At 35.3% G+C, this 19,968-nt stretch overlaps 1 protein-coding gene across 2 annotated transcripts; it reads right to left on the bottom strand.

Annotated features, from left to right (window-relative positions):
• Positions 1 to 300: 300 nt before the first annotated feature.
• Positions 301 to 16,330, bottom strand: LOC147535947 (polyribonucleotide nucleotidyltransferase 2, mitochondrial-like). Of its 2 annotated transcripts, none has more exons than XM_086639932.1 (15): positions 15,727 to 16,330; positions 14,985 to 15,140; positions 14,723 to 14,893; positions 14,346 to 14,471; positions 14,093 to 14,254; positions 13,515 to 13,634; positions 11,773 to 11,910; positions 11,488 to 11,650; positions 10,641 to 10,766; positions 9,759 to 9,886; positions 5,720 to 5,939; positions 5,515 to 5,598; positions 2,657 to 2,736; positions 1,302 to 1,445; positions 301 to 1,184 (listed from the first exon to the last, which is right to left on the bottom strand). In XM_086639932.1, exons 1-15 carry the CDS (start codon positions 16,066 to 16,068, stop codon positions 675 to 677), a joined length of 2,670 nt encoding a protein of 889 aa, XP_086496058.1. In that variant the 5' UTR covers positions 16,069 to 16,330; the 3' UTR covers positions 301 to 674. The 2 variants fall into 2 exon arrangements, with proteins under 2 accessions (XP_086496058.1, XP_086496059.1); XM_086639933.1 differs by having other exon boundaries at positions 14,723 to 14,820; positions 15,727 to 16,118.
• Between the last annotated feature and the right edge of the window lie 3,638 nt (positions 16,331 to 19,968).

Raw genomic sequence — 19,968 nt, 5'->3', positions numbered from 1 at the left:
AATCTATTTTATTTTGATGACAAGAAAGAGCTACTTAACACAAAAGAAACCTAATCGTAACTGGCGTATGTATTTTACAAATGCAATGTGGATAGTTTTATTTTTATCAGTATATCTCAAACCCTTGACCTCTGAGGTGGAAGACTATACCTCTTACCACTCCAACCAAAGGTTGTTGACGCAATGTGGATAGTTCATGGTGCCTTTGGTCCAACATGATTCATTTCTATGTGAAATCAATGTTAATTGGATATCTGATGTCAGTTCGAGGTGTTGAACACAAAAACGTGGAGCATGAAGTCATAAAACATGAAGCATAAAGTCATTCAACGGTTGGGTGAAAATACACCGAAGAGCTTACTCGGAATAAAATAGCCTATGGACATGTTGAGACTTTTTCTCTCAACAAAAGTGTTTTGAAACAAATAAGCATATACAAACCATATATCTCTCATCAGCACATGTTGAGAGTCTGGATGAACTTTCTAGATATCCAAAATTCTAAAACTCAAAAAAAAATGATGAGGTCCTACCATCAAACCAGTAGTCAGAACCCAGATAGCAGGATTCAGAGTTCTAAGTGCTTAGCACCACAGCATAGAACCATTTTGGACTGGTCCCCAAGCCGCCCAAATATGTTCGGATCGGTTTGTTGGTCCGTCCGGATACTAAATTTACACCCGTGTTTCTTCCTCGGAATCCGATCCATAAGTGGGCCATGAACACCGTTGAATTCTGTATGTTCTACAATTGTTCTCATCTTCCTCGGAATCGGATTCAGAAGACCATGTACACACTTGACTTCTGACTCTCTTGTCATTTTTCTGTCTCGAAATTTCATCTACGTCAAAAGAATTTTCATGTTCATCACACTCCGCAGCAGGCCAAATTACAATTGACGGTGATAACACGGAAGAAACTTCTTGATTTTGATCATTGCTTATTGGCGACTCCTCTGGGGTAGAATGTGTGCTTCCGTCGCAAATGGGCACATCTTCAACAGCTACCCAGGCACTAGGTGGTTGTATTGCAGGGACAAAAGAACCTTCAAGAACCACATTTTTCACTTCGTTTCGAGGTAATGTTGCCTTGAGTGATAGTTTTATATTACCCCTGACATCTTGGCCGATGCACATTAATGTAAGTTGTTGGCCAGTGGATACTACATCGGTAACTCGAGAGACCTGAAAAGAACACCATAAAATATGACACGCTCAAGATGAAGCGAAGAAAGAAACCTCGTATGAAATTATTGCTAACTTAAATTAGGAAATCTGTCCAATCAAAAACTATATTCTTACCTGATTATGTGACAACTCCGATACATGTAATAACCCCTGTTGGCCTCCATTAAGTTCCACAAAAGCACCGGACTCCTTAACTGCGGTCACAACACCTTTATAAATTCCTCCAACTTCGATCTCTCCTCCAAGAATAAAACCAACCTGAAAGAAAGTAGATTACTTTACCAGGACATAATCATAAAATAACTGCAATTATTTCTTTAGAGATGAAATAGCCCAACCAAAGGACTAGAATGTAAAGCCCCGTCAGTAACTCAGTAGTGAAGATGAGAAAATAAATCTTCATTGAGACCGGAAAAAACATTATCCTCTCATGGCTCATTGTGGAGATTATTCTATGCATCGTGCTGATTGTCTTTTACATTTTCCCGAACAGTAAATTATGTTTTTCCTAAACCAGGTAGCCTCGGGAAGATGCAACTAAGAGTCCAAGACTAAGGCTGTCAATATATATCTAACAACTCGATTTGAATCAGATTATTCCATTAAAAAGTTTTGAAATTGAATTTGAATTCAGGCAAGGAATGAAATTTCGGTTTCGGTAGAAATTTCGGTCGGTCCAAAAGTGGAAATGTTTCGTTGAAACGTTTTATGGAAATCTTACAAATCTACAGAAATGATAGAAATGTGATGCAGTTATGTACAACAAGATTATTAAACCATAATGAAGCATAAAAATGATGTTTAACATTATCTATTAGTTTGAGGGAGTATTAACAATTACTTGCAGGGGTAAACTTTATAACTTTTTGGCTATAACAACCAAAAGATAACATTCTTACTGATAATAGGTAATAGTTAACAAACTTTGTTAGTTTGAGAAGGCGTCGTCAATTACACAGTTATATCAGGGGTATTACTAAGATAAAATCAATTTAGGTAGTTAAGTCAAGGCGTAAATCATTCAAATAGATTTAAAAACCATTAAAAACATAACATATAATTATATAAATCAAGAGAGGTGCAAGAGAAATGAAGATGAAAAAGACGAAGGAAGGGATGTTTCTAGTATTAGTTTCTCCGTTTTTTTGCTAGATTTCTACTATGTCGGTCGAAATTTCCATCATGTCGGTGGAAATTTCGATATTTCCAACCATTTCGGTGGAAGTTTCGTCATTTCGGTGGAAACTATGCAGAAAATAGTTGTAAGTGTTATTTCGTGCACCTAATCTAATTTTAGGAAACGTTTCGCTAAATTTCGGTGAAATTTCGGGAAGTTTCATTCCTTGAATTCAGGTACCTTTATCTGGTAATATTGTCGCGGATTCCGATATTCCAGCACTCAAGCCAACAATTACCAGAACCAGAAAATTTTAGATTTTAGAGGAAATTGATCAAAAAGCAAAAATTACCTTTTCTTGTGCTTTTTCAATAACTGATTCATTCTTCGCAAGCATAGTGAGTGTCCCATCACTCACAAAAAGCCGTGCACCTGTATGAAAAATATATAACAAATAAGCTAAAGCTCTAAACATTCCGAGGGACACAATTATCCGAAGAGCAAACTCCTCCAAGCATTGACTAAGTTTATGCAACAGAAGAAGTAACACCATTTATATTTCTTCTTTGTTAACCCTTAATTCTGTATCATATTGTATGAAAGTGAAAAAACACTATCTTATGTTTTTATTTCTTCTAAAACAACTAGTATACTCCTATTACGCATTGTCGATGCGGCATCGAGACATTTGCTTCAAGGGCGGGCTTTGCTTTCCGGAACAAACTGCCTTGAGGTAGGCAAACGTTTTTTAACCATTGGTGGTCTAAAATCCTTAGAATGAATCATCAAGTACACAGCTTTTTTCATCAAATAAAATATTATAAGCAGTTATGCACGAAATTCGCAGTTTTCAGACGATGAAACTAAATTCACCTAGAAAGTTGAAACATCATAAATGCATTTTGAAAAGATACACATTTTTTAACAGAAAGGGAATGCAAACTACCAAAAACAAATAAATGGGAGATTCCAACCAAATGAAATCCATCCATCCAAAATTACCTCTCGTCAACACATTTCTGCTGGAAAACCAGCAAAAGGGATCACAAGAGAAACAAGTAGAAAAGTACTTCTCGTGAACATACTCGAGCCAAACAGTACAATTTTTCGGAATGCCAATCATATAGTTCACGCAACATGAGAACTGGAGAAATAAACATGTTGGGCATAAAAATATATGCAGTCTCACCCTCATGGTACTAAGTTCAAACTTCAACCGGTAATTGAGATACTCGGGCTTTTGGACTAACTGACATGATCTCTAATTACAATCTGTAAGTCAGCTGAATTTTTGTCATTTCGTAACAATGTTAATTTGGAAATAGAAGAAAGAGAAACATGATTAGCATATTTCTATTAATTTTGGCTTATTGCTTACCTACAAATTTTCCCATAACAGTCAATGCTTTAACAACATTTCTATTATTTTCATAATCATATAGTATTCCCGACAAACTTAAATATTTCATGGAAATATTAAGACTTCCAGACAAATTTAGATTGAATGCATGCCTTATCCTACAACACACCATTGACATTTAGGATCCGGATAAATCAGTCTCTACACAATTGTTTTGTTAAATAATAATTGCAACAAACCTCTAATCTCCTATAGATTACAAAAATATGTATTCAAAAAGAACAAAAAGAAAAAGGACGGGAGATTTGCTGTTTGGACCCCCTTTCCTGTAATTGACTTGCTGTTTGGACTTCCTATTTCCAGAGTTGCATTTTGGACTCCCTTTTGACGGAATCATCCGGGAATATTCCGTCTCTAAAGTTATACTTAAAAAAATTCCCCCTTTACCCTTACATTATCAATATTGCAATTTGGACTCCTTACTTTATTAATTCATCTTCTTCCTCCATTTAAAAATACAAACCCTAATACCCAAAACCACCCAATCACCAAAAATCAAGACGATGACTAAATATCATGGATAATATTAGTTTTGGCTAAATAGAAATAATAACTTCATCTTTTTCTGATAAAACTTCAACTTCACCATGAATTGAATTGATGATTAAGTTGATCAATGTTCTTGGGTAATGACACATCATGAATTATATTTTTGTTTTCATCAAAATTGAATTGTTGAACACTAAAATTCATAACTTGTGGTTCTTCCATGAAGCCACTAAAACCCTTACCAGACATTAAATGATACTTACTAGTATTAGTAGTAATGAAGGGATTCTCTATTATTTTCATTAAACCCTTACCGGGCATCTTCAATCTAATTAAATTTTATCATCTTCCTCATTCCCTTTTCATTTTTCTCTGATTCTTAAACAATGCCTCCAAGTCAAATTCCCAAAGATGAAGAAGAAGAAGAACTATAATATTGTAGTTGGAGAGTCCAAGAAGAAATCTACGAACAGATTGTGGAGTGAAGATTATGAAAGGACTATTAAATTAAAAGAAAAAGGGTTTAATTCTTAAGAGTTTTTGTTTCAAACTAGTAATGGTGGTGGGTAAGAACATTTTGTCTCTTTGATGGCTGAAAGATCAGAAGATTGGGTTGTTTTTTAAGTTCTGGTCAGGGCTTTAGATTGTGAGTATTGGTGGGTTTTTTGTTGTTGATTGAATTTTCGTTCATGGGGTTTCTATGTTTTGACTTTGTTATGAAATTGATCATTTTGATGTACTTGAATGATATTAATTTCAAAAAAAAAATCTAATTCAATTTTGAGGATTCTAGTGAGAGAAAGAAAGAAAGAGGAGTTCAAGAAGAGGGTAAAACAGTATTTTCACCTATTATTATTTTGGAACAGTTAATTTTAACCTTTTATTTTGAAAAAGAGAGTCCAAAATGCAACTCTGGGAAAAGGGAGTCCAAACAACAAGTCAATTATAGGAAAGGGAGTGCAAACAGCAAATCTCCCAAAAAGGACGAAGTCTAGCCGACACTTTAAAGGAAGAGAAAATTCGACCGGAGAAGCGAAGAAACAGAAGAAAACGTAAAACAAAAGCAATAAAATGAGAATTAAGATGCATGATAACTAAGAGATATTATCAGATAACATGGTCAGTAAAGAATCTAAATGCCTATAACCATGAAATCTCAACAGACCAAATAAGTCAAAAAAGTTCAATTCAGCAAAGAACTCAGTCACTCATACTGCAAGATAAAACAGATGCATGGATCATTCATTAGAATTTAAATTGCAGACTAATGACTCCTGAACAAATTAAAGGGTTAAAAGTACCTGTTTCTTCTTCAATTTTTCTCAGTTGAGCACCTTGAGGTCCTATCAACCGTCGAAAATTGTCATTGTTGTACTTCAAGTTAACTGTGATGGGTCATACATTTTAATCCACAAGTTAATCAGCAATTAGAACGTATATATAAACCATATTATGAGGGCATTAATAGATATCGTAACAAAACCAAAATAAAACAAATCTTCCAACCTAATCGTGGAGAATTCCTATCATTTTGAGTACGAGGAGCACTGATCTCCTGTTCCATGTGATCAAGGATTTGAAGGCGACCTCTCCGTGCGTGCTCTAATGACTCGCATATAATATCCAAAGGAATTCCAGCAGGTTTCATATCCAATTGAATTGCAGTTACTCCCTTCCGGGTGCCTGCAACTTTGAAGTCCATATCTCCCAGATGGTCTTCCAAGCCCTGTAATCCCAAAGCAGACAGAAAACATCATCAGGTAGGTCAAGGCTTCCAGAAAAAGCAGTCCTAGATTTTGAAAGCTACGACATCTAAAACTAAATGACAAAAGGACTCCTTAAATCAAGGAATGAAATTTCGAAAAATTTCGGTCGAAATGACTGAAATTTTTCGGTATTTCACATTACCGACACGAAATCTAGCTTACATAAACTTGTTGTCAGATTTCGGTCAAAATCTGCACGAAATCTCCATATATTCGAAACAATGGTGGATTGTTCAAGAGATTTCTTCCCTAATTTGATCATAGATTCATACCTTCAATATATTCAATGGATTTCTTCAGATTTTTTCTATGGATTTCTTTACTGGTTTGGAAGTGGGTTTTATTCAAGAGATTTATCCCTAATTTGAAAAAAAAATCTAGAGAGAGAGAGAGGAGGCGTCGAACTTCACGAAAGTTCAATCTTTTTTTTTTTTAGTTTTTTTTAAGGGAACCATTTCCATTAATAAGTGACAAAATCACATTGTTTACATGGATGATACATCATTCTTATTTCTCTCCTTTGAAAACTTCATGAGAGTTACATACCTTTAAATGCAAAGTGCCTCATGAAGAGAAAGAAATGGGACTAGACACAGACTTAATAAAATGACCCTAAAGGTCGAGAATGAGAAGACCCTGAAGGTCGTGAATGAGAAGACCCTAAAGGTCGCGAATGAAAAGACCCTAAAGGTCGACAAAAAGTAATACCAATACAAATACTAATACTAAAATAACCACCGTAGTCTTCACCGGAAAGTCGTCGTCGTCCGGAAAAACCGTTTTCATCACCGGAAAACCGTCTTCATCGTCGGAGAACCGCCCCCATCACCGGAGAACCACCACCACAGGGGAACCGTCGTCCATGCTCCCGATTCATAATCATGTCTTTTCCATTTCTCTCACTCAACATCCTCTCAATTTCGATTCCTATAATAATACTATCTTCTAAATTTCCATTTGATCTTACTCTTAATCCTTTCTTCAAGTTATTCCTTACATCTAAATCCCACAACAATTCTCTTTCCAAACCCTAATCTACCAAAATCTAATCAAACAAAACTAACAAATCTGAAAATGCCGAATCAAAAACCAAAACCAATTTGCGCTAAATTTCCTCGTGAAAACTCGGTCCGGTAGGAAATCATCTTGATGACTAGGCAGTTGTTGATTTTTCTGGTGAGGGATGGGTTTTGTTCAGTGTTTAGTAAGATGTTTGGAGTGGGTTCTGTGGTTTGAAGGTATTGTAGTTCTAATGAAAGGATATCAGATTCAGACAAATGTGTGGAAGTGTTCTTAGAGTTAGCCATTGAGAGTGAAGGGATAGGTGTTAATTAGGGTGAGAAGATGAAGGATGATGAAGGGAATGTAATGGTATAGAAAAACCTGAGAGTTTTATGCAAGATCCCTAGGATTATACGAAAAGGAGTTAAAATAACCGTTTTCACCACCACCCAATGGAGGTTGGCGGCGAGAATTGTGGTTGTTCCGCTGCAGAGCTTTTCCTTATCCGGGTTTTTTTCCTCTTGTAAAGACTTAATGATCAAAGTTCAATTTGTTTAGTTGATTGTTCCGGTTTCAAATTTTTAGAACTTAAGAAATAATACACGAAAGTTCGATCTAGAAATTAGGGTTTACTAGGAGACTTACTGTTGTTACTAAGCAGGTACATCGAGTTTGAACTTTGATGTTTAGTTTGTTTTTACATCTTTAACATTTAACCCCTATTATAACTGTTCAGAAGTTAATTTTATGTCATTTAGCCCCCTGATTTTACTCTGTTATTTCATTTTAGCCCCTAAACTAACATATGACTATTATGTGTGTTATTTTCATCGAACAGTTCAATTTAGCCCCAAATCCAACTGTTTTACTGCATATTAACCCTCAAATTAACAGTTTGTCACATATTAGCCCTTTGTAAGATTTCCACACAGAGCGAAACGGACCGACATTTCCACCGAAACCGACATTTCATTCCTTGCTTTAAATAACTTGCTCTCATATTAACAAAGAACATACTCCAATTCTACGCAACTAAGAACAGAGAAAGACTACAACTTCATATCGGGTTCTTACAGAGCCAAACGACATTCTGCCCGTAAGGCATAGCATCAGTGTTGTCAAAATCGTGCGATTTGGGATTCAAATCGCACGATATAAATCGAATCGTGAGGATATCGATTCAAATCGGTTTTGAAACCGCAACTTACAAAAATCGTCCGATTTTTATGCCAAATCGTAACAGAATCGTGAATCGTGGGATTCATTGTGAATCCCACGATTCTAATTCCAGTCGAGAAGTTGAAAATTTTCTATCAGATACAACGAAACTATTTATAGAAATTGGAAACTTACCTTCAAACAAGATTACGGTTTCTTCATAATTTTTTTTTGCATAAATTTCTTCATATTTTTTCTTCTTGATCTCTCTCTAGAAACTAATCTACCTAACGTCTCTCTCTCACTACTCTCTCTCTCTTCTACTCTCTCTAGAACCAGGTAAGTTGTTATAAACTTGTAATCATTTTTTTTTCACTTTTTATCTCTAGAACCAGCAGGTAAGGGTTTCTCCCTCTCTGGAAACTGCCCTAATTTTATAACTTTTGTTTTGTTTTTTTGCTGAAACACATTTTTTAGTTGTTATATTATAATCTATTTGTATTGTATTATAATCTGTTTTAGTATTATATTATAATCTGTTTTAGTATTATATTATAATCTATTTTAGCATTATACTATAATCTATTACAACTAATGCAATTATAATCTTTAATATTTTATTATTTTTTACTTTAACTATATTGTTTTACAGTTTAATACTCTCTTTTTAACTCTAAAATTAATTTACTATTTTTTACTTATTAATTTTTATTAGTATTAGTTTACTTTACTGTTTTTACTTTCTTAGTTTCATTATAATGAAGAATGCAGAAGAAGAACATCTTACATTTTGTTTTTAATAGACACGATTCGATTTAGAAAAACAATTTGCGACACGATTCACAATTTGACAACATTGCATAGCATTATAGCAACACAACAGACATCTTCCTGGGCCACCGTTTCGAGGAAAGCAAAAAAAAAATTCCGGGGAAGACGGTGGAAAACCAAAAAAACCCCAAACCAAACGCACCTTAGAGGTCGCCGACAAAAAGTCGCCGGCCGGATGTTGGCGGTGACGGCCGGCGACTTCATCTCTTTCCTTTCTCTCTCTCTTCTGTTTCTCTCTCTTCTCTCTCTCTTCTGTTTCTCTCTCTTCTGTTTCTCTCTCTTCTCCCTCTCTCTCTTCTGTTTCTCTCTCTTCTCCCTCTCTCTCTTCTCTCTCTCTTCTTTCTTTCTTCTCTCTTCTCTTTTTCTCTCTTTCTTCTCTGTCTCCGGCGAAGGGGAGGAACCCCTTCGCCGGAGCTCGTCTGTTTGCAAACCAGACTCGTCTGATTTGGTTTCCAGACGAAACCAGATCTGGTTTCGTCTGGAAACCAGAGTTCCGGCGAAGGGGTCCTCTCCTTCGCCGGAAATGGAGGAGAAAAAAAAAATTGTCGCCGGAAATGGTGGAATTCGCCGGAGATGATGAAAGGAAGAAGAAGCTGAAATTTGGTTGTTTGGGGAAACAAAAAAACTAATTATTTTTTTGTTTCCACCCAAAACTTCACACCCCGGAAAATTTCTTTATTTCCCCGTGACACCGGCCTTTGGAAATAGGTTTTAATCTTTCAGAAAGTATATTGATTATTTTTAATCTCAACAGAACACCTTTGAAAAAGATTAATGGCCGCACTTACTAATATATCTGTCACTATGCGGTAATCCTTAATCGCTCCGGATGGATCAACTTCACTAATAAGCCCTACTGAAACACCTGCCACGTGTTCTCTTAATGGAATACCAGCATCCATCAAAGCAATGCTTCCTGCAAAGAGCATCAGAGTAAGGCATGTTCAGCAAAACGGGAACTCGTTAACGAAATCAGATAAGTTCTGGAGATGTTGGCCACTAGGAAATTTACTATTGTATGATGATATTAACTACTCTTGTTCACCCTTTAATACTTTCTCTTCATCTTTTATTTCTATGACATTCGTTTTCTAATTATATGCTGAAAACGCCTTGTCAACTTGGGAGTGACAACAGTTTTTCTTTGAAAAGCTAAGGGAAGTCAAATGAATGTCTTTTTGTAGGATTGGCGACATGAATCCAATTTCACATTTTATTACATGTTGTATCCTCTTTTTTGTAAGTTCGCGGTTTCTCATCCTACTAAATTCTCAACTAGCTCCTGTTAATTGATGAGTGTTATAACAGGTTATCTCTTTAATTTTTATGCAGAAATGCTCTTTAAACTATGCATTAATACCATATTACATTAATAATATGTGGATGCATCCACATATGAGGTCCCAAATGAGGATATATCTATCCTAGGCGACCATATAGTCATGGAATCATATTGCAAGTCATTTAAGATCAGTCGTAAAAGTGAAGAAATATTAGTTAGCGAATAATTAAGCGTATCCCAGGTTATCTTTAGTTTCCTGTGAACTGGAACAATTGCCAGAAAAACACTTGTAAGAATTTAACCTCCGCACCTAAGAAAGCTCGAATGATTCCAAAGACTTTTTGGTTATGACACATTAAAACATAAAAATACAGGAGAAGGACAATACCTCCACAAACAGTTGCCATAGAGGTTGAACCGTCTGAAGCCATGACTTCTGAATTGATACGAACAGTATATGGGAATTCATCTTCAGGAGGTAAGACAGCAAGCAAAGCTGTCTCTGCTAGAGTGCCTACAAGCATAAGACAAGAACAAAGGACAGAGAGGAATTAGATATTAAAATTGCCTCATTTTAAAAATGCACAAACATCTAATATAAACTTGTCGTGGGATAAATATGTCCAACCCGATTTCAACAAGCAAAACAAAATACTGTTTCCATTGCTATGTAGAAATTGGCTTCTATTACGTACACACTTCACATTATTAAATAGTAATACATGATTAATGTGGCTCTGTCCTTGAGATTAGGAGGTTGATTATCAAGGTACCTCAATTACACTCACCAGTAACTACCCACGTGGCTATATATAGCAAGTCATCTAATGATTTCAAAATTATTTCTGCCAACAACTGGTAGCCCAGTTGGTCAGTGCATCTACTCCGCAATGCGGAGGTCCCAGGTTCGATCCTATGGAACTGCAAATCCCGGATTATTGAACTTGGATATAAATAAGGTAGATTATGTAGGTTTTACGCCATTTCATTCGTCAGCTATAGGCCATTTAATTTTGTTGGGCTTTACGTCAATAGTAATTCGGCAGTTACCGTGCTCATCACATCGTATCGATGTATCAATGCCTTCGTAATGACCATGTTGTCAATACTCAAAAAAAATATTAATTCTGAAAGAAGCAATACAACTTTTTTACTAATTGTGTTCTTTTCCATAAGTCATTTTCAGCTTTTTTTACTATAATGCAATTAACATGAAATAGAATGTAAAAGCATACCATGCCCAACTTCACGCTTATTTGAACCACCTCGTTTGCCTACTTCATTAATTGAAAAGGGTGGAAAACTGTGGTGAAACATAGAGCGCTTTCTGAGGGGACCAACCAAAGAATCCAGGCGTTGAGCATCTCCTGGTGGCCTGAGTGTAACAGTGCACATAACCTGCAGTTATAATTTCAATGAAGATAACTGATATAATGATAAAGGTTGAGTTCAATACAACTTCTGCAGATTTCAAAGTAGTAGAAAAAAATAAATATAAATTGAAGAAAGAAGGTAGTAACCTTAGTGTCCCCTTGCGAAAAAATAGATGATCCATGAAATATTGATAAGTTACCAGATTCACAGTAAATAGGCCTAACTTCATCAAGACGCCTTCCATCAACTCTAAGTCCTTTTTCAATAATCCTACTGAGAACAACCTAAGAAGAGGAAATGAAATCTTGTTCAGCCGCTTCCATCAATCAAACCAAAGGCAAAATGTTTTAACTGGGGTGAAGCATAAGAACTTGCATCCAAAGCCAAATGCACTTATACTGTCTCAAGGCGATATGAAAGGTAGCACGAGACACTAACATCTAAGGTATACTGCTTTGAAATAATTATAATATAATGGAATCATAAAGGAAACGAAGAATACCAAGAGCAAACTGTAATTAAACAAAAACATAGTAATTACTTTGATCTTTTTTAATCTTTAGTTATTTACAAATCATATACTTTTGACCAATCTGAATGCACTCATGAAGGACCTTAGGTGGTGTTTGATATCATGGAAATAGTTTATAGAAATAAAAGAGTTCCATGTAAAGTCTTCCCCAAAATTTATTCCGTGGAATGTGGAAATAAGAGTTCTTTCGTTTGATAGGCATTTATTATTCCATGGAATTACGCACTTTGTTATTCGGTTGACAACTAACTTCTACGAATATAATATTTAATTATGAGTTTTTATTTATTCTTTATGTTGTCAAAATGACATTTTTACCCTTATGTTGCCAAAATGACATTTTCATCCTTATGTTGTCCAAACAACATTTTTAACCTTATGTTGTCAAAACAATATTTTTGCCGCTATGTTGTATAAATTATTTAACCTTGTGTCACTTTGCTCTTAAGAGTAAGAATGTCAAGAATCAAGATGTTAATAAAACAAGATGAGAACGTAAATTTGATATCGTATGGAGAAAAAAAAAAATTTACTAATATAAAAGGGTAAAAATGTCATTTTAATGCAAAAGTGTAGGCATACCATTTAACAAAATAAAGGTAAAAATGTCATTTAGACCACAGACGGCTAAAAATGTCATTCTGACAACATAAGGGTAAAATGTCAATTTGATATTATAAAAGGGTAAGAATGTAGTTTTGGTTACATAAAGCCAAAATGGCACTTTGACAATTTCGTAAAAAGGACAGAAATGTCATTTGCCCAATGTATAAGTAAAAGTGTATTTTGCTAAATTTTATAGGCAAAATTGTCATTCCGAACATATCTAGAGATAAATATTAGGTTTCATGTATCTAAATATATTAAAATACTTTTCTTTTGATTTTTGACTTTCCACGGAAACTAATTCCTAGGGGGAGCAAGGAATTAAAAGTGGACTATTTCGTGGAAATAGATTCCTAAGGAATTAAACCATAGAATTATACTTCGTATCAAACGGTGGAAATACATATTTCCATGGAAATCCATTTATTTCCGTGGAATTAGGTGATATCAAACACACCCTCTTAGCCTGTTGATTCACTACAATAGATACATCTTTTGGGCTTTGTTATTCTCTCTTTTGGTCTTGTATCCGATAGGGAGGCTATCATGATACATCATTAGGCCTCTTTAAATCCTCTTAGCCTCCCTTTTTTTCTTTCTTTTTCTTTTTTATTCTTTTTGTTTTTCTCTTTCGCTTTTGTATCACCTATTCTTTTCAATATTAATTCCAATTTTCAAAAAAAAAACATTAAACACACTCTTAAAGGAAAAGAAATAAGAGAACTTGTATATCTTAGTGGAAAAACTTGCCTTTTTTCTCACTGTGTCTACAGTCTTTGGAAGAACTTTTAAGCTCTCTTCATCTTCTTCTTCTTGGAGAACTTTTTTCACATCCTGTGTAATTTTATCCAACGCTTCTCCACGTTCGAACTGAATGTAAATGACACAAAACAAAATGAAATTTCCTTAATGGCACGAATAATAAATAAAACGCTACTGAAAACCACCTAGCAATTGGGAAAGCAAGTAAATTATTACAAAAACTATTGCACCACTTACTAGGCATAACAACAAAAATGAAGCAAGGTAACCAATTATGACCATTTAAGTAGCATGTGGGTCTCCTACTGAGAAAGAAAATAACATAATAGTTGTCTGCGACTATTTCGCTCATCTTGTATCAAGACATAAAACACACCTAGCATCATCAGTTTAACAGAAATTGTCACGGCAACATAGGCAAAACATCAACAAAACAGTTCTCTTTGCATGCAAAAGAAAGATCCTTTTGAAGTAATTACTTAAGGAAAAAAAGACAGAACAAGTGTAAACCAAACATTCCAAATTGGTCATCTAAAAGGAAACAAAAATAAGAGAGAGATTTTCACCTTCCCATATGTCAGATTAGTAAAAATAGCTTCGATTGGCCCTTCAGACAAGCTCTTTACTTTTTCAAGTGTTCTCTCTGTTGCCAGGGTTATTTTGTAATCCTTCTTGTGTTTCCCAGCTTTGGCAGCCAATCTAATTTGGGGTTCAAGATAATTTACTGCCTAATAATCAATTTCACCAACTTAACACAAATTCATTAATGAAGGATATAAAAGACAACAACAAGAAGTTAATGTGAGTCTCTTGACTCACCTCAGAGTGTGCAAGCCGTAAAGCTGCTACTAGATCTCGCTCTGAAATTTCACGCGCTTGTACGTCTATCATTAAAGTTTTATCTCGGGTGCAAGCATACATCAAGTTGAGATCACTTATGCTAAGCTGCAGTATATCCAATCGAATAGACATTAAAAAGTAACAAAAGGAAGCAATCTCAACAAACATAAATAAATCGTATGTCCGTGTTCTGTTGTGTGAGCACTGAGCAGTCAAACCAAGTCTAGAAACTGATAATGATATATTAGAACACAAAATGCACATGTAGAACATAACAAAGTCACGACATGCGACAGTACATATTAGCTTATACTCATATAGGCAAACGAAAAAAGGTGGTATATTTAGAGCAGTACCTCATCTATGCTAGGAATGATAACTAATTTTCCGCAGATCCTTCCTATACGTATGACGCCGATAGGGCCACCCCAAGGAATATCTGATAACATAAGAGCTGCAGATGTGGCATTAGCTGTCATTACATATGGATCTTGCTTCTCATCATAAGAAAGGACACTTGCCTTTACCTATAAACAGGTAATACCAATGAAGATCTTAACATTTAGAAGGTTCTACCCCTGATACTAGAAGAAGAGAAAGTAAGTAACAGCAACATACCTGGACCTCGTGGTAGAAACCTGCAGGAAAAAGTGGTCGAATTGATCCATCAATAATACGACCACAAAACAGTTCACGTTCTCTGAATCTACTTTCCCTTCTCATGTACATCGAAGGAATTACCCTTTCAGCATATTGTTTTTCCTGATAATCAACCTTTCAAAAGCAGAAAAGAACTAAGAACAACACTCTTGAAATCATCAAAGCACCATGCAGTTTAAGAAGCCTACGAAACGGGAAAGAAAAAAAAAAGATACTGATAACAAAACTAAAACACATTAGATCACGCTTAAAAAAACGCAGACTTCTTACACCAATTCTAGTCCATGGTGAAATCATACAAAAAGATACAAATTTGAACATTAGGAACCTTTAATCAACCAAAGAAATGATATGTAAACCAAATCCGAGTACTCGGCTCTGTATCTAACACTCCAAGTCTATTAGTTATGAAGTTCCATTCGGACATATAATGTATAACAAACTTTCGTCGTAGACAGATTTCAGGTGCTATGTATAAATTGCAAAACCAGTCGCTTGTTTATACAGATCACTCATCTTGGGATAGATAGATGATTTGAAACCAATTAAATGTAACACAAAATACAGCTTACCAAACATAAATCGATAACCTAAATTCAAAAAGGTAACATTGCTGCATAAATGGAGCCATGAATGAACCCTAACTAAAACCCTAAATTTAAACAAAAAAAATCCGAACTTTGTGATGAAATACACTTACAGTTAGTGGTAAAACGTCACCAGTTCCATCTCCTTTAGCAGAAGCAGCAATAGTAGACGAGACTTTAGTTTCTTCCATGGCCATAACAACAGAACCATTAGAAACCCTAGCGATTTCCCCCGCCGTCTCAAAACTAATCACATGAGATCCTATCTCAAATTCTTCCTTAAATGATTCCAAAACCTTGTTTGGCAATCCAGGAATTTCAGACTCGGAAGTCGAAGCTTGGAGGGATCCATGGAGGTTACTACTACACACATTACGTAATCCAAGCTTTCTGTATTTGAGGATAATCGATACTGATGAAAAGAAAGGGTTTATTCTTCTTCCTAGAGCTGTCATGCTTAAAACCCTTCGGGCAGAAGCAGTTGCTATCAAGATAGATTTATCTTACGTCATTTAGGTTATAAATAATGTAATAATTTATCGGGCTTTAGATTTCTTTGTTATCGGACTTTAGACCTCTTTATTGCCGGGTTTTAAACCTCTTTCATTCTCAGCTTAAATTAGGATGTGTCGGGTTTTAAACCTCTTTCATTCTCAGCTTAAATTAGAATGTTATCGTGTTTATTCCAAAATTAATGTCATTCTAAAATGTGTCTTCAACAGTTACTTTTTAATTAATGTCATTAATAAACGTGCCTTTCAAGTCCCTCCAAAAGCATACGAGCAGTACCTTGGTGTTGTCGCCAGCTGGCGGCGATATGCCTAATACATTGGTTTTTGTATAAAAAATATTTTCAAACTTTTACTTCTTTTGAATTCTTTATCTAGGCTAAAATATTCTAGGATCTCTTTGGACTAAAATAATTTCCGCATCTTGAACATTTTTCGCCGCATCATTTTTCTCAAACGAGAAATTTTGCCTAATGCTTCTATTTTGTGAGAGTAATTTTTGTTAATTGTGCTGGTTGTCTTGATATATTTCTAAAAACATCTTAAAATTGCATTACTTCCAATACAACTCAAAACTCGATTTTGTTCATCAACCCAATCATCGAACAAACCGTCAGTCGGTAATGTGATAATCAAGGTAAAGTAAAATTTCAATCGGGTAACTCCGATGCGCCTTCTCCAGAGAAATCTAGATAGACTCAATGAACACAATACTTCTCGCAGACAACTCCTCACTACTGATGTCAAAAAAATGGCATTCCGTTATATCAGCACGAAAAAAGGAGTTGATGCATGACAACCTCCGTTATGCCTGAATATTCTGTTATAGAGTTAGATTCCGCCGATTATTCCTACTTCCGGCTCTGGTTCTCTGCTCTTTCGCTCCTGCTCCTTGCTCCTCGCACCAGCTCTTTGCTCCGACTCCTTGCTCCAACTCCTGTCTCGACTCCTATTCGTCTGTTCAAAAAGGGGGGAAAACCTGCAAAGGGCTCTTTGCAGTAAAAGAATGAATATTGATTGATCCTTTTTGGGGGGCAAGTTGTGAGAACTCTGAGTTTCTTGTGATCTTTTAGGGGTAAGAGATCGTGTCCTGTGAAGGACGATGTAGGGGGTCTTTTATAGGCGATGTTAGGCCGACTATGTTTAGTGGTGGTGTTGAGCGGTCGCCGTCCCACCAAAGGAGAAGTTTCCTCTCTTGAGTATTTAGAGTTTCTCTTAGAGTCTATCTCGGATCTTTGATAAGTGGAAGTTCCTAAGTTCAAGGATTCTTCGTAGATATCTTGCCGAAGTGATAGACTCTAAAGGAGAAGTTTCCTCCTTTAGATACGTGGAGTTCAAACTGGCTTAAACACTTCGAGATGTGTAGCCGACTGAGATCTCTCTAGAAGTTTCGGGATTAAGTCGATAGGTCATTTGGCGCTTCTGCCTCCCCAATTCTGGGCGAAGGCATTGACCGAACTTGTGCAGACCCCCCTTACTCCTTTGAAGACCCCATGGTTGATCTGTTCATGCCAAGGGTGTTTGCAGGGCTGGTTTCCTCTAGCCAACCTCCCAGGTAGGGGAATATGTGGTGGACCATCAACGGTTCAGTTGTCCTGCTGCCTTAAGTCGAGTTGACCCAATGGACTTAAGGTCTGATTTTGACTCTTCAGACGTTAGTCAACGTCTGGACATTTTGTGCATCATCATGACTCTTCAGAATTTACTATTGATGGTTAATCTCTCTTAACATGCTACTGCCATCCAGATCGAGAGAAATATTGGACGAGGATGCTACTTCCTGATCTTTAACTCTAGATTGGGTCCATTTATCCTTAATCCAATTAGCATATAATACCAATAGTTTTGAAGATTAGATATATAATGGTAGTTAAATCTTGGTATTTGCTCCATTTTCCTTCTATTCTTCTTATGTTAGCTAGCGTTGAATTGAATCATATAATTTCACATTGCAATCATCTGAATAAATTCCAAAAATATATTAAGGCATGAAACCTTAGTTTCTTGCAATTAAATTATTTTCAAGTTCGTTGAAAAATATAAGTTCCTTCCAACATTTCATAGTTTTCACCTTACTATGCACAAATTGGGTAGCTCTAGATACGTGAGTTCCACTCATTTTTTGAATTTACCTCGTAATGAAGCCAACATTGTATAATATAACCAATTGATAAGGTATCGTTTGATATAAGCAAATGTCACAAGAGAAAATAAATGCTAAACTACCTCCCATGTCATTTTTGTAAAATTTTACAATGAATGCTTTGGTTTTGAGAAAGGAGCAAGTAGTGCAAATTCATAATTTTCTTTGCCCACCCTTCTTTGAGGTCATTAATTAGTGCCTTTTTTTATTGTTGAAATGCATTCATATGTGTACTTTGTTTGATTAACTTTATTATTTAACCATAATTAAATATACAGTAATTACATAGGCGCAATAATTCAGTTGTGGTGTAATTTTCTTAAACTTAAGTAGTCATCAGGAACGTAGGAGAGGGGGGTGCAAGCAGTACGGTCGCACCGACCCCTCTTCATCTTAGGTCCCATTTTAGTAATGTTTAAGAATATTAACTATAATATGAGTAGGGATTGGATACTAAACAAAAAAAGTATGTAGCTTAGTTGGTGATGAAGTAACCCATCCGCATAATAATAGGTCTTTTGTTCGAAGCTCCTGAATCTCTATTTAAAATTTTATTTTTCCAATATTTTATAAGATATTACATCTAAAGGCACCCAGCCTGGGCTCACATTATAGCTATTCTAAAGGCCTCTCTATCTCTTTATCTACTTGTTTTCTTTCATATGTTTACCTAACTTTATTTCTATGTTTTTATTTCATTTTTCTCTCTACTGTGGTCTTTACTTTTCTTTTTTCTTCTTTTTATTTCTATCTTTTTCTTCTCTCTTATTACTAAAATACAATAAGGTCCTATGCCTTCTTCTGTAAGTGTGTATATTTTTCTTTGTCACCTAATATTCATATGCAAAAGGTACGGGATTTTCGTGTAGCATTGGGTTTTCCAAGGCATACTTATTTGTTATATGAATATTCTTTTACGTATTTTTGTCATTATAATATTTTACTTAACGTATTGGGTTTTAATCATTCATGCATTAATGTTTTCACTTAACGTATTTTTGTCATTATAATATTTTCTTCGGTAAAATTTTTAGATATTTTACTAATATATCGTATGTAAAAAAATTTGGTTCTTACATCATATGAAGGGTCTCGATTAAAAGTTTGCCGAACTCCCAAAATCTCAGCCACGCCATTGGTAATCATTAAATCTAATTCAAGCGCACTCTTTCTTAACCCACTTCCCAGTTTTGATATCTAAATTTGCAGTCTAGATCAATCAATTTCATCTGATTTGATTACGTATATAAGAGTATTTTATTATAATAGATGTCTCATGAAAAATGAACAGTTGATTTGATCAATCTCAATCACATCTTTCTGAATTTTGAGGTTTGGTTCTTTATGTCTTATTGAACTTTGTTTGAACAACTGAAAATCATTAAAGACTTCCAAAATCACATATTTACAGATCATATCCATTTGTATTTCAACAACATTAAGAGGCAAAACCCCAAAAGGAATTTTTTTTTAGTTCCCCCAATCTTATAATTTGACACGACACATGCAAAAGAGTTTCCCTCTCATCTCGTCGACGGTCGACACTGAAATAATCCGTTTATAAACGAACCCTCGCAAACTAAGTTGTGCAAGCTATATAAGGAGAAAGAAAAGGAGAACTTTTCGTTTCACATTTTATTTAGAAGTCCAACTAGATCGTAAATGAACAACAAGACTAAGTTATTCTTTCAGCTAAAAGAACC

This window comes from Eschscholzia californica, unplaced genomic scaffold, assembly GCF_041429995.1.
Source record: "Eschscholzia californica isolate CP2 unplaced genomic scaffold, dmEscCali1.0.p SCAF_5, whole genome shotgun sequence".
In the NCBI taxonomy this organism is placed as follows: domain Eukaryota; kingdom Viridiplantae; phylum Streptophyta; class Magnoliopsida; order Ranunculales; family Papaveraceae; genus Eschscholzia; species Eschscholzia californica.
This window is presented reverse-complemented; position numbering and strand designations above follow the sequence as displayed.

Excerpts from the sequence above, each read along its gene's own strand:
- LOC147535947 (XM_086639932.1), bottom strand. The coding sequence starts at position 16,068 with ATGACAGCTCTAGGAAGAAGAATAAACCCTTTCTTTTCATCAGTATCG. Across the intron at positions 14,894-14,984 it reads GTTTCTACCACGAGGTCCAG|GTAAAGGCAAGTGTCCTTTC; the intron begins GTATGTTGCTGT and ends ACCTGTTTATAG. Across the intron at positions 5,599-5,719 it reads TAGGAATTCTCCACGATTAG|TTAACTTGAAGTACAACAAT; the intron begins GTTGGAAGATTT and ends GACCCATCACAG.